Here is a 15,784-nt window from a genome sequence, read left to right on the forward strand (position 1 = left end):
ACATAGACACACTTATATACTAATGACAATTCACTATAATAATAATAATAATAATAATAATAATAATAATAATAATAATAATAATAATAATAATAATAATAATAATAATAATAAAAACAACAACAACAATAATAACAATAATAATAATATTAATAATAATAACAAAAACAACAACAACAACAACAACAATAATAATAACAAAAACAATAATAATAATAATAATAATAATAATAATAATAATAATAATAATAATAATAATAATAATAATTATTATTATTATTTTTATTATTATTATTATTATTATTAATTTTTTTTTATTGTTGTTGTTGTTGTTATTATTGTTGTTGTTTTAACATATTACATTTTTTATTTAAAAGATTCAACATCAAAGATAGAAAATCCTTTAAGATCCCAAACATGACCCTGACCTCCATCTAGACATCCAGACCTTGTATAGACCTCTGACTCTGCTTTAAGTGAAAGTGCAATAGGCAGAGCATGTACCACATATGCAATTCCACCCACTTCTCATAGAGTTTCATCCATCACAAAGACATTTAAATAAACAAACAAAAACATTTAAATCGACTATACCTCTAATTGAGACACTGTTACTTTCAGGTTGACCGGAGCTTGACACCCAACGCTCGAAACGTGTAAATTGTATATACACCTAATATTTCTTTATACAGGTTTCCCAAATGCATTGCAACACAAACTACATTGACTACATTACTCTACCAGTTAGGATGATAATAACAATGAGAAATCTTAAAACTTTAAATCAAAACCGCAAAACTTCAGTATCGTTAGCCTGCAGTTTCCCAGATCGCACAAATTATCTCATGCTTTAGGTATCAGTACAAGTAAACCATTACCAGCAGTGATCTTGAGGACTGGATATCACAGAATAAAATAAGGATTAAATTTGATATCGGTTGATACTCAGGAGTTCATTATCGGTATCAGTATTGGAGAAAGAAAATGTATGTATTATGCAAAGTCTTGAGTATGTACTGATACATACTTATGTACTGATTATCGCAGTAATTGTTTTACAATGCTGATAAACAATGTCATTAATTCAACTGTTTTTAAATCTATTTCATGTTTTTATTCCCTCTTTTAGATCCAATGATTCTTTCTAATGATGTTAGTGTCACGGGCCATGTTTTAAAGAGAACAAACACAGCGGGATAAACCGTTTAGTTTAGTGTGAACTGAATTACACACGAATAAAACCTGTGAATGTCAGCAACAGTTTTTAATTTGAAGCTATTGTTATTGTGAAAATCATATCTAAATTCTACAACTCTGTTACCTCAACAAGCAATAAAATATAATAGAACAAATTTAGAGCCTGAATTTGACTAATGACTAAACAAATTGTATTTAGTGGCACTTGATGGCCTGGGAGGACTTCTTGTGTTATTCATTCATTCATTCATTTTCTACCGCTTATCCGAACTTCTTGGGTCACGGGGAGCCTGTGCCTCTCTCAGGTGTCATCGGGCATCAAGGCAGGATACACCCTGGACGGAGTGCCAACCCATCGCAGGGCACACACACACACACTCTCATTCACTCATTCACTCACACACTATGGACAATTTTCCAGAGATGCCAATCAACCTACCATGCATGCCTTTGGACCGGGGGAGGAAACCGGAGTACCCGGAGGAAACCCCCGAGGCACGGGGAGAACATGCAAACTCCACACACACAAGGCGGAGGAGGGAATCGAACCCCCAACCTTGGAGGTGTGAGGTAAACGTGCTAACCACTAAGCCACCGTGCCCCACTTCCTGTGTTATGTTTACCCATATCAATTTGTGCTGTTTTAAAAATTTTCCAGTTTAATGAGAATTTGTTAACAAACTATATGTAAAATGAACATAGTTCAAAACATATATTCATTTTTCCTGTGACAGGTATAATCATTACACACAATAGCCTTTGCATTCCTCATTATCTCGTTATCATTCGATTAACAGGCTTTTGTTAGACAAAATGATCTTTCCTTGAAAGTTACCTTAAACGAATTAACGCACAAGTACAAACAGATGGAGAAGGATTCTGATAGACAATATGAAAAGTTTCAAACAACTTCATGTCTCCAATTTCATCGACTGGTTGTTTCAATATCAAGACTGTGTCATGTGCCAAAGTCATACACACTATTTAAATTTGAGCCAATTTTGAAAAGTTTCAGTGTGTGGTTTTCTGTATTATAAGTGAAATTATGCTGTTGACTTTAAATTTGAATATATAATGAACATAATATATCATGTACTGGGAAAAACCCTGCATTCTGCTGCAAATGATCTTGCCTAAACATCTGCACTTCCTGAAAACCTATTATGCCCCAAGTGTTCCAGATCTCAGCAGGAAACTGTAGACTTATTACCTATAAACTGCTGCTGTAATGCAAAACTATGATGATCATAAAGAATATACAGTACTTTTATACACACAGTTTTTACCTCTCCATTATACAGTCATGGAGCTGGTGTTTTTAAAAAATATATATTTACATTATCTGGTATTAACAATTAAAGGCTGAGACAGTGGTGGCTTAAATAGTTAAGGATCGGGTCTGGTGGTGGTTGCCAGGTTAGGGGCTCGAATCATTCATTCATTTTCTACTGCTTATCCGAACTTCTCGGGTCACGGGAAGCCGGTGCCTATCTCAGGCATCATCGGGTAACAAGGCAGGATACACCCTTGACGGTGTGCCAACCCATCGCAGGGCACACACACACACTCTCATTCACTCACACACTACGGACAATTTTCCAGAGATGCCAATCAACCTACCATGCATGCCTTTGGACCGGGGGAGGAAACCGGAGTACCCGGAGGAAACCCCCGAGACACGGGGAGAACATGCAAACTCCACACACACACAAGGCGGAGGCGGGAATCGAACCCCCAACCCTGGAGGTATGAGGCAAACGTGCTAACCACTAAGCCACCGTGCTCCCCGGGCTCAAATCAGCACCGCAAAACTGCCAGTGATGTGCCGTTGTGCAAGGCCCTTAACCATCTCTGCTCCTGGGGTGCTGCATCATGGCTGACCCTGCGCTCTGACCCCTACATCCTAAGCTGGAATATGTGAAGACTATATATCCAGATTTCAGTAACAGCTGCTTAATAACCACATAAACAGGACATACACATAAAGTAAATAAAGAAAATGCAGAAATACCCAGTATCAATTTAATACCTCACACAGCTATTGCTCCTGTTATATTATATATACACTTCTCCATCAATATAAAAGCGATGTTTGAAGGTTTTTTTTCCTCATGAGACCTTCATGAATATGGAAACATCTCTCAGCTTCAGAGGAAATGAGCTGCAGGAGGATGCAGTCTGACTTCCTCTGCTTTCACACTCTGTCTGTTATGACCTCCCACTGCTGGAACTTTGATAGATATCTGTTGCTTTCTGACTCACATTTTGCCTTTTCTCTACCAAGCCTACACACTTGTATTAGAGAATTGGTGGGATTTTATTATTTCTCTCTAAACATACTCATTTAGTGCTGGATATGAGGACAAGTAACATTTGCTTACAAGGTCCAAACTGTCATGTATTTGGTCTCTGTAAAGAGATAAATGCACACCTTCACATATAAATGAAAGAGGTCAGTGTGCTGCAGTGCTGTTTTATTCATCCTTAATAGATACATAGTGAGAGAGTTACCCAAACTCCCAATAGGCAAAAGGAAAGGATACGGCCAGTTACCCTTAACCAGAGAACTGTGTGTGTGTGTGTGTGTGTGTGTGTGTGTGTGTGTGTGTGTGTGTGTGTGTGTGTGTGTGTGTGTGTGCGTGTGCACATTACCTTTGGGCATGCAACATTTCAGTACTCCATCTTTGTCTCCAACACTGACCCCTGATTCCTAATGATCCATCTTCATTCACAACACACACTGCATCAACACACTCTTGCAAGGTGGGTTCAATTAAGCGTGAAAGCATGCACAAGCACACACACACAACTGCACAGACACTACCTAGAGGGGAATAACTATATTAAATAAGCTCCCTGTACTAATGTGGAACTGCATTTATCATAAAAAGCCGGACGCAATCAGGCCAAAAGACTGTGTTATGCTTTAATACACTTTAATATGCTCTACAGCCAGATGTCTTTATTTAGGCATCAATGAGGTAACCTTGAACATCGGGCAAAGAATAGGACTCATTAATGAACTAATAACCACTGTCACACACAATGTCATATTCGAGTGCAAGGAACACGTTCAGTGTTACTGAACACTGACTGAATGCTCATACTGCAGTAAATAAGCTAGAGGATCTGTTAGGCACGAAGTGATAGTTTAAGAGCTCCTGATATGATAAATATTCACATTGCATTGCATGAGAGGTCAAGATTGTGTAAAAACCTTCTGAGAAAGAGGGCAAATGACCATAGCTTGAAATAAAACCTTGGTAATCTGGTGTTAATGAAAGCTGCTTATAGGATAAACCTCATAATGAACTACTAAGCTGATTGGTTGAATACTCACTGAGCAATACATGAGAGCTCTTATTTGAAGATCAAACGTCACAGAACGGCATACAAGACCCCTGCTTGACTGTACAGTCATAGACAGTCACCTAACAAAGCTTGTAAACCCAACTGGCTGAATAACACACATCAATATAAAGGTGCTCTGGATTGGCTGAACATTCATAACATAGCTTCTGATTGGATGAACAATCACAACATTCATAAATCAGAGATCCTGATTAGCCTACAAGTCACAGTGAACTATATGCGGGCTTCTGATTGTTCGAGGGCTGAACCCTCAAAGAGTAGCGTATCCGATCCCCTGATTGGCTGAGCACTCACAGAATGATATGAGTAAGCCCTTGCATGGCTAGACATTCACTGATTGGCTGAACATTTACAGAGATTACAGTTATAGAACAATATACAGTATGAAAGCCACTGATTGGCTGCACACTCACAATGTGGCGGTGAGCTGCTGTTTGGTGAGGTTAAGCGGATGGTTAAAGGCTGAAATGCCATACAGTTTGGGCTGCACTCCAGCTGGAAGATTCCCTCTGAGGATGGCATTCGTGGCCACGTTCAGGAAAGATACTATTGCGTGCCATCCCTGGTTATAGAACCACACCTAGCACACACAAACACACATGCACAGAAAAAGGAAAAAGGAGGAATGCAATCGATAGTAATTAATATTCCAAGCTTCTTTACTCATCATTAAGACTAAATTGCCCATAATGCTCTCAGTGTTTCACTCATTACCAGCAGTCAGTGTGAGAGAGAAGAAAAAGAAACAAGCATCTAATTGACCAGACAAACTGAGGGATTGGGGGAGAGAAGAACACATCCCCCATTGGCATTACAGCTCTAATTAGTGCTGCTCTGTCTGCTCTGCACGACCTCCCACCATGCTCTAATGCTACATCACACACCCACAGTGTGTGTGTGTGTGTGTGTGTGTGTGTGTGTGTGTGTGTGTGTGTGTGTGTGTGTGTGTATACAATGTTCAACAATTTTCAGTGCTCTTCAGAACATATTACATTCAAAAAGTATTATAAAAAGTGCCACATTTGCATTGAGTTAGGCTATAAACACAGAGAAGGCTAAAGCAATAAAGGCCTACATAAGTGTTTAACTCCACCCACACAGAAGAAAACAGAAGGAGGAGATGTGCCTTACTTTTACATTATCCTTTGTTCCCAAATCAACCAGTAAAATCTCCAAGTCCTGGAAGAACTTCTCAGTTATGTTGCTCTGGTGAGACAGACAGTAGAGTGAGAGACAGAACGGGAGAGAGAGAGGTTAATATCATTAGTTCTCTGAACACACACAGACATACACACACACACACAAACATCCACACACACTTAGAGTTACATGTGATTTAAATGCTAATGCTAGGAACACTGGGAGTTGGGTGAGGTGCATGAACATGAGCTGGTGTGTGACTGGACATCACAAATCAGTCAGATCTAGGTGCTATTACTTTTACACGCCTATGAATAATACATAACTCATAAACATATTCAGTGACCTCTGGCTGAAAAGCCTCAAGACACACTGGCTCTCTCAGGCTGAAGATTCGATTAGTGTCAAAACGCATTTATCTCTAATTTATGCCAGACGATGATCGCAGTTTATAAAGAAAGGAGAAAGTGCTTTTGGGAGAACTGCTGCGGTAACGTTTGGCATTTTGCTTCTGTAACAATACTCTGTTGAAGGAGGGAGGGAGGGAAGGAAGGAATGAAGGAATGAAGGAAGGAAGGAAGGAATTTTTATCTTGTTTACAGAAAGGCAAAAATAATTATACCACATTTTCTCTGAAGATAGAAGAGAAGACTCTCGGGTTAGTCTGATGTTGGGTCTGATAGCTTACCTGTGATGAGTTAAAGAGTGTCTTGAGGTCTGACAGAAGTGTAGTTATCTCAGATTCATTAAGTATGACCTGAGAGTTTATAGCTCCAACAGAAATCCCTCCATACCTAAAAAAAAAAAATGTGATATTAATAAGTTGACCAAATATCATTCTTATTTGCCATCTGGTATGATGTCCTGTGTCAGTTTATGTATAAAATGAAAAAGAAATAATAAAAGATAGGAAAGGTAGGAAGGGTGCTGTTCTAGTCCATAATTTCACAAATTGGACAACCTACAGTATCAACCTTCCCTCAACTAGCATCAGATGTGATCTGCTAGCTATTACATTTTATTTCCTAATATGGGATATTAAAGGTGGGGTCCACGATGTTTGAAAGCCAATGTGGACATTTTATAATCACCAAAACAAACACGCCCCTAACCCAAATGGGTGTCACCCCTGATTTGATAGCTTTGCCCCACACATACATACGTAACCTAGGCAACTATTATGGTGGAACCTACTGGGCAGCTGGCTGAGGGTATATTTTTTATCAATAAATGAACTCAATGAGTTTTGTAGTACTGTGTGTTGTACCGTGAAAGGTTTAACTCAGTTTCACGCAGAAGACATTCAATTCCCTTTCGAGGGAACTCGACGCTGCGTCAGTGCTGACGCTAAGCATTCCCATAGCGTCAGCACTGACGCAGCGTCTCGTTCCCTTATCAGGGAACCGGGTTACATACGTAACCTGGTGTAGTTCTCTCCAGCGCTGGAAAGCTGATCCTATATTAACACGGGTCCTAGTTCTTGCCTTATCGTAAGCCTTTTTTTGCATATATATATATATACATATTGACAAGACACGCCCCTTTCTACTCATTGGCTACACGTTTGTTTTGTTTGTCAGCCCGACTCAGTTTTCTGAAGCATTTCTCAAACAACGTGCACCTTTAAGCATCATTTTGTTTCTGCTTATGTTTGGATGTGTATACAATAGGTTGCAACAGAACACTTCCCAGGGATGGTGACTGCAACAGTGTGGTGGAAATGGGGATCAGGATTTTTGGAATGAAGAAGGGAATGAGAGAAGCTGCCACTTCTGGGCCCCTGAGCAAGGCCCTTAACACCTAATTGCTCAGTTGAATAAATTGAAATAAAAATGTACTGTAAGTCACTCTGGATTATTGTGCCAGAAATATAAATGTAAATGTAGATGGTTCCTGCATTAATGCGAAGGAGACTAGATTCTATCAGTTCCTGTAACAGGTGGGGACTGTAAAGTAACCTACTGTATGTGGACTAGGCAGAAAAGGGCTTATCAGATGATGTTGTAGAGATCAAGATAGGGATTGTAAGGATGAGGCAAAGATAGACATAAACCTTGCCATAATAGGGTGTAGATGAAAGAGATGTTGTCTCTGTAAAGACAAAAGGATGAGCCCTTTAGAGGTGTAGGAGTGAAGACCATGGTGTCGAAGAGGGATGGGTTTTTGCTAGAACCTGGGCAGAAATGTAGTATACGGATCATGGGTAGGGATTAAAATTTGGCCTGTGATGGCAGTACAAGGAACAGAATGAAATGGGAAATGGACAGAGAAGGAACCTACAGGGATAGTGAAGGTATAGAGTTGGAACAAAGAAGAAACCTGTAGGGATAAGGAAAGAATGGAGTATGACGATGATGGTATGGGTGCAGAGATGCTGCCTACAGTACATTGATAGGGTAATATAAGTAAAAACTTAATGTGTGGCACCTGATTCTACATATATGATATGCATTATGATATGCAATAAGGTAAGGGATGGGATCTAAAAAGATGGGTTGGAAATGGAGATGTGGCCTCTAGAAATGGAGACCAAGATGCAAGGCAATGGGAACGGAACAGTGTAAGGTTGCTATTGTGGCTACTATGGATTTAAGTATATGTTATGTTATACTGTAAATCCCAGGATATTTGGTTCTGGGGTCATAATATGCAAATACCTTATTTTCCCAGACTTAGCATAAGTCTTTAGCAAGAAGTCAGTCATATTTCGTGCTGTGAGGTTCTGCAGAGTGTCTGTTGTGTTCTGCATTTTCTATGAGGAGAAACAGAGAGAGAAAATTAGACAGGAGACAATTTTTAGTGTCACATGCTCATTATACATCGAGGATCACCCCCATCGTTCTGCACCTGAAGCCAAATAAAAAAAAGGAACACAAACCCAGACAGATAAAGTGCAGCGAAGATGTTAAACCCAGGAGACAACACATACATTGTCTCATCATTTAATTGCTAATTTGCACAGAGGGTGATGGAGAGAGGGTCATAATTGGCAATTAACAGATCAGTAAGAGGCTCATCACCATTTCTTACTGTGCACATGCACACACGTTCACATTGTAAGCAGCTTAAAACTTTGTTTTGTTGACTCAATTGTCCTTCGAGTTGATTAATGAGATTCATATATGCATATGAGTAAGAGGTGTTGATTGGTTTTCTGTTGTTATAATTAAGAGCATCTTTGTGTTCACATGTATCACGGCTGCTATCCTGCCACATTCTTGAGCAAACTGGAGCACACACTGTCACCCTGGAGTAACGTTAATAGCGTGAGATTGGAAATTTGGTTCTGATTCTCTGTGAATAGACACGGCGGAAAAAGAATATTGCCTCTGTATTTCAATCTGCTCTGAGTTCTCTCATTACGGCGCAATATTCATTCTGTGTCAGTCCATCTAGGCTGCATGGAGGCTGTGATGAGGTATATGTTTTGATGAAGCTTATAATAGACTCATTTAGCCTGACAGCGTTGCAGATGTGAAGGTTGCTAATTCACACTGATTTTTAATTATGTATTGATGAGAGAAGGTATTTTAGCAGTACTGGTATGGATATATATTAGAATTTAACTACAGTAACAAACCTGAGTGGCATGTATCCATGTATCTTTCTTTTCCACCTCATGTCCCTGTAACCTCTTATTTAGCTATGATCATTCATTCATTCTTCTTTAAAACATGCTTTATCCTGGTCATGGTGGATCTGGAGGCTATCCCAGGAACACTGGGATTGAAACGGGAATCAATTCTGGAAGGGATGCCAGTCATACAGAAAGTGTTTATTCACACCTAGGGGAATTTTGGAGTCACCAATCCATCATCAGGAAAGTTTTTGGGAGCAGCAAGAATAAGCAAAACTTCACAGAGCTTGGGATCATACAGTATAGTGTAGTGTAGATCATGTAGTGAATCTTCACTACATTTACACTCGAGATGTAGCTATGTCGATATGCAACTTTTATATTACTGAACTGTTTTAAATGTTAACATGATAGCTCTTGCATATTTTTAGCAGATCTAATGCAATAAACAGCATTTTATAATTGGTTTCTGTTTCTACTGGAGTCCATAGTCCCAAGCCTAGACAGACAGACGGACGGACGGACGGACGGACGGACGGACGGACGGACGAACGAACGAACGAATGAATGAGTGTGATTTTAGGGAAAATATATAGCTTTTTCTGAATTTTCAAAAACATGAAACTATAAACAAAAAAAACTTTCCTTAGTCAGGTGACGAATGTTGCGCATGTTTAATTATCTATCCTTATTACATTACTATCCTCATTCATTATTCTCCCTTCTTCGACCAGAAGAAATTCACTCCTTACTGAATAAACTAAAGCTTATATATGGAGCCTAACATTTTAAAATGACCCAAGCGGCTCCTCTAAACGAGCAGCATAATTGGAGCCCTAACACTCTCTGACAATTACTTTAATCAAAGTAAGCAAAAGCTGATCAAACTAGGAGCCATTACTTGTATATAGTACAAGATCATTTGAATTAGCATGTGCATGTTCTTAGCAATCAAACCACAATCAACAGTTTTTTTTTCTTTTTTGTGTATATGTGTGTGTGGGTTAATTAAATCTGTAGTAATGCTCATGAGGCATAAGAAAAATGTCTTACTGAGTCCTGGCCAGATGGCGATAGAGGAGTACAGAAAATTTTGATGTTGCAGACAGCAAAAGCAACGTACACAAGAGCAGTTGAGGGTTAAGGGGTCTTGCTCAAGAGCCCAACAGTGGTGCTCTAGCAGTCCTGGGATTTGAACTCATAACTCAATCAGTAGTGCAGAACCTTAACTGCTGAGCATTTAATTCACCTCCATTTTGGTATGAGATACTTTCGTCACACTGCTATGACTCGAGTTAAGACTAGGCTCGCAAACTGGGTCAACTCTGTGTGTGTGTGTGTGTGTCTGTGTGTGTGTGTGTGTGTGTGTGTGCACGCGCTCAGTCATATGTACATCCTCCTGCCTTGTGCCAAAGCAACAAAGCAAAAATATACTAGTTTGGAGTGAGTGAGGAAACTTCACTACATTTACACTTGAGATGTCATTAGCATAGCAATTCAATGCAGCTAAAGGTTTACAGCCTGCTCAGCATGCGCTTCCGGCTGACGGATCTGTCACTGCGCCTTTTTAAAAAATCTTGACAGAATCCTGCCGAGCTGCCGTTGACTTGAACCGTGTGGAAAATTCAGTGTGATGTTCAGTGTTTTGTGTTATCATGAGATGCTATCGATGTAATACAGAGGGTTTTGAGGACTCTGAATCATCATGTGCACTGCAGATATGTTGCCGTGCTCCGTTTTAGACTGATTATGAGCTGAACAAACTGTCTGATGGAACGTGACATATTTTTAGTTGACTGAAACAAATGGTGTAAACAGTTTCTGTTGAGACGTCCTGATGTCGCGTCGATAAAAAGAATAAAACAGAGACAAACACGTACGTCTCTCAAGGCTCCAGTCGAGCATCTTAATATATCAAGTGGGGAAAAACCTTTATATTATCTTAGCGTTCTAAATTAGAGTAGTAGCGATGAGCAAAATGCTTTGAGTTGGCAGTAAACTTTACAGAGGTGTGCATTGGGACTGGGATCCTGCAATGATGTGTTTTGACAGCTTTTTATGTCAAAAAAGCTTTGTCTTCAGTAGTTAATTGTGGTATTACTGTATCGAGATAAGTAGGAATACTTAGGATTAGATTGTAATGAACTCTACACACTCATTCCACATGTTCCAACGCTTTGTAACAATCAGGAGGTTTTCCACCTCAAGTCCTCTGTCTTCAGGACAGAGGACTTTCCTGAGGTGGAAAACCTCCTGATTGTTACAAAGCGTTGACATTAGATAATCTTTTGGTTCTTTTCTGTTAAGAAAACTTTCCTCAAAGAAACCTTCACCATATCAAAGATGACACAATGTCTTTAAATTATTCTTCTGTGTGTGAGTCATTTAGCATTTGAGTCAAATGCTAAATGTAGTCATCTAAATGTTGCCATATTGGATCTAACCTGTCGTGGTGGTAATCCTCCAGCACCAGGAGGGCAGTCTGGCAGCAGGATGTTACGTTGGGGAGTGCTGCATTGGCAATCCGGCGATGGATTCTGCATGCTCCAGTTTCCATTCTTAAAGATCTCGAGAATGGTGGGGTCAACCGAAGGAGTAAACCAGTCCGTGGCTCCAGAAGGAGTGCATGGGTATTTACTAAGAGATAAACAGGTTAACCAGAACAGAAACCAGAGTCAGACTTCAGGATAGATTGCAGTAAAATACAAGAAACTAAACTGGGTTAAAGGTAAATCAGTATTAAACAAATGTGATTTAAATGTCATATTCAATGTGCTAAGAGTATCGTTAAGTCTTTGGTGACTAAAATATGATAAGGCTTGATATAATCAGCAGATTGCTATGATGTAACTCATCTGGGTAAACACACACATCAATAACCTTTGACTAATATTTAGAATATATATCTTAATAAATATAGACTATAAAAATCAAATCTAACTGATGCTGCAGTTAATACAGGGATTTAATACAGGGAAAGTCATGGCCTAATGGTTAGAGAGTCTGACTCGTAATCCTAAGGTTGTGAGTTCGAGTCTGAGGTGCCCTTGAGCAAGGCACCGAACCCCCCCAACTGCCCTGGGTGCCGCTGCATGAATGGCTGCCCACTGCTGTGTGTGTGCACTTTGGATGAGTTAAATGCAGAGAACAAATTCTGTGTATGGGTCATCGTACTTAGCTGTATGTCACGTCACGTCACGATTTACCTCCCACTGAAAAGTTACCGCTTATCCATGCGCTAATGTAAAATCCTACTTAATTGGGAGCTTAATTCTTTTATATAACCACAGAGAAAGAGTATCTGCTACACAGGTGACAACTAGATACAGACAGATGATTTGTAAGCATGAAAATGTAAAAAAAAGTAAAAATTCCACAATGGAGCTCCATCCAGCTGCAAAATGTTAGTGAACTGTAACAACGAAAGGAAAGTGATTATGCTCTGTGGCATGGTTGAGGTCTTCCAACTCATCTGTGATTTTCTATAATGAAAGATGAATCAAATCTTTTCATTTCGGATGGTCTAGAGAATAATTTTTTAATGGTTAGGGTTAGGGTTAGGGTTAGGGTTTAGGGTTAGGGTTAGGGTTAGGGTTAGGGTTAATTTGCAATTATTTTTGTAGATAAATTGGTAGAAATGAATCTTTTGGTTTAATTATGATTCTTTAAGTTTTTAACATTTTAAACATCGCTTATTTTGGTCATCACTAGCGATCAACATTGCGATGTATTCTATATACTTCACCATCCGGTTCAGAGTCATCCTTAATGATATACACGAGCAACATCACAATCCTTAATATTCATCCTAGAAACATTGTTGTTGAAGATATATACAAGGCTCCAGAGAAAGGAGAATATTTTAATTACCCTTTCTTCACATTACTGATTGTTAACTCCCCACTGAGTAGCATTTTTTGGTTCCAGTGAGATAGCAGCCTACAAGCTGATATGCAGCTTGTGACAGAAGGTAGCAAAGTGCTGCATATAATTAAGTAGACCAAGGGACAGTCTGCTTACAGTGGTTAGAATGCAGAACACAGTTCTCTCCAGATATTGTACAAAATTGAGATGTCCTCAATGTGTAAATTTGGCTCTGACTGTGCTTGGAACCTGTTTTAGACTAGTGGGATTGCTGTGATGTTAATACTGAAATGTTGGTACTGTACAAGTATCAGTACTGAGTCAGGGAATTGAGTAAATGGCATGACCATTAAATTTAAATCAGATGCCTGATGAATGTTATAGGGATAAAGACTAAGCCATGGACCTGAGTAGATCATGCAAGCTTCAAGTGTATCAAGTCCAACCAAATGGGTGGTACAAAACATCAAGTCAGGCACTGAGATGATAGAGACCTAAAGATTATGGTGCAAGCATCCAGTGCATGTATGAACACTGAGTCAGGAACCTGCATATACTGTACGACGCAATGTACAGGTTTGAGTCAGTCCCTTGAATGGGTGGCGGAAGCATCGAGTCAGATTCAGACACCTGTATAGATGGTACAAGCATCAAGCCCATGTCATACAGTTGACTGGATGATAGGTAAATGGTACAAGTATAATCACTGAGTCAGAGATCTAAAGAGATGGTAGAAAAATAAGCTCTGTATCAGGTCCCTAAATTGGTAATGTACAGTAAGAACCAAGTCTGTGTCCGGTACGTATGGATTATGCAAGCATCAAGGTTGAATCGGGAACTTGATTGGTTGGTACAAGAGTCAAAAAAAGCATCAAGAGTGAGTCAGGTACTTAAGTGGATAGTACATGGATGACATTTGGGTCAGGTGACTGAGTGAATGGTACAAGGGTGTCAGGTACCTGAACGCTATGTACATGCATTAGGCTTGATTCAGTGCCCAGAGTGAATTGTACAATCACCGAGTCAAAAGGATTGATGCACTGTAGATATAACAATCTCAAGATACTAAATAGTTCATTAATGAAGAAAAGAATAGTTCATTAATGAAAATTCATTACGGAATGAAGTTTATTTTCTAAAGTAAAGACTTATAAAGCAATTATACAATGTGTACTGTATATACAAGGTGTAAATAAGTCTGATATTCCATTTAATTAGCAATTAATTCTAAATAAATGAATGCTGAATAAGGTAGTTAAATCATATAACATTTCATTTTCACCTCATTGTCAAAAAAATCTAAGTCTAATGCGTTGAATTTTTTTTTTTTTTTACTTTTTAGTAACATTGATAGACATTTTCCTGACAATTTACCAGGGCTGCAAGTAATTGAAAAGACTTAAAGTAGTCTAAATGACAGGTAATAAAAGCTGCAATTTCCCTAAAATCCCCTCTTTCACTATACTCCTAAATGATCTATGACATGGTTTGTAATATATAAAAAAGAATAAAAATGAAAACCGTTGCTGGTGGTTGAAAAATGGCTTATTTCTGAGAGAAAACCATACACTTGGTAACAGTGCCTATAAAAATAATACGTATGACGTAAATTTGGACGTGCTTTTTAATCCAAAAAAAAAAAAAGCGTATTCCATTCACCCATTTTGTGCCGACTTTCCAGTTTTTTGTTATCTACCCACCAAACACGTGAGTGCGAGAAATTGTGCATTGCTTGCATGCTAGTTTGAGCATTACTTGTTTCACCAGGTTGTTTGTGTGGAATACAATATAATTACATCTATAAAATGGCACAAACAGTTTAGCACATGTAGCCCTATGCTATGTAGCAGAGTTAATAGTATGAACAATAAGAACACTAAAAGGGCCTTTTTACACCTGGTCACTTCATGTGTTTTCTCTGATCTTATAGCTATCTGATTAGTTAAAACTGTTCCATTTACATTAAGCCACATAAATGCGTCTTGGCGAATCGGATATCGATCCGATCTTTCTACTCTCGCCCAAAAAAACGCAAATATATTTTACCTCATTGAAATTGAAATGGAACACGCTTTGGTGTATGCGGTTGCTACAAAAAACAGCTTTTACTGTTTGCTGCATTTTTGCTGGTGTCAGCAGTGCATTTTAAGACCCAACGAGACACCTGGGTAAAAGATCGGAGCCAGCACTGGTGGGAAAACATATTTGTTTCTGGCGCGATGCACGACTCGTTACGTACTTCCGTTTGGGAGGAGTATAGCGCTGACGTACAGTTTGTGGCTTGAACAATCACATTCATTTACACCTGTCCAGTTTCATCTGAAATGCGTCCCAGACCACCTCCTGAAGTAGCTTGAGCGATCGGATTTATATCCGTCTTGAAACCGTTTCGGAGGGCATTTAGAGCTGGTCTTTTTATGATCGGATAGCTATCCGATCACAGAAAACGCATGAAGTGACCAGGTGTAAAAAGCCCCTAATTTAGGTACCTGAGTGAAATGGATTATGCTGGATTATGCCTAGGCAAATCTTGGACTCACCAGGTGAAATGTGATGGTAGAGCCTGGATGAATGCCATGCATACATATGTACATTTCAATGCAATTTTGAGGGCTCAGGGCTCAGAGGCATCAT

At 39.1% G+C, this 15,784-nt stretch overlaps 1 protein-coding gene across 2 annotated transcripts in view; it reads right to left on the reverse strand.

Annotated features, from left to right (window-relative positions):
- LOC113635483 (phospholipid-transporting ATPase ABCA1) overlaps positions 1 to 15,784 on the reverse strand; it is a 153,476-nt gene that overhangs the window by 34,613 nt on the left and 103,079 nt on the right. For both annotated transcript variants that reach the window (XM_027134963.2, XM_047816301.1), the window contains exons 32-36: positions 11,731 to 11,923; positions 8,367 to 8,461; positions 6,398 to 6,503; positions 5,701 to 5,775; positions 4,983 to 5,149 (exon numbers count right to left, since the gene is read on the reverse strand). In XM_027134963.2, coding sequence (XP_026990764.2) covers positions 4,983 to 5,149; positions 5,701 to 5,775; positions 6,398 to 6,503; positions 8,367 to 8,461; positions 11,731 to 11,923 — 636 coding nt within the window. The remainder of the gene's footprint in view (positions 1 to 4,982; positions 5,150 to 5,700; positions 5,776 to 6,397; positions 6,504 to 8,366; positions 8,462 to 11,730; positions 11,924 to 15,784) is intronic.

This window comes from Tachysurus fulvidraco, chromosome 7 (assembly GCF_022655615.1).
Source record: "Tachysurus fulvidraco isolate hzauxx_2018 chromosome 7, HZAU_PFXX_2.0, whole genome shotgun sequence".
Taxonomy (NCBI): Eukaryota; Metazoa; Chordata; class Actinopteri; order Siluriformes; family Bagridae; genus Tachysurus; species Tachysurus fulvidraco.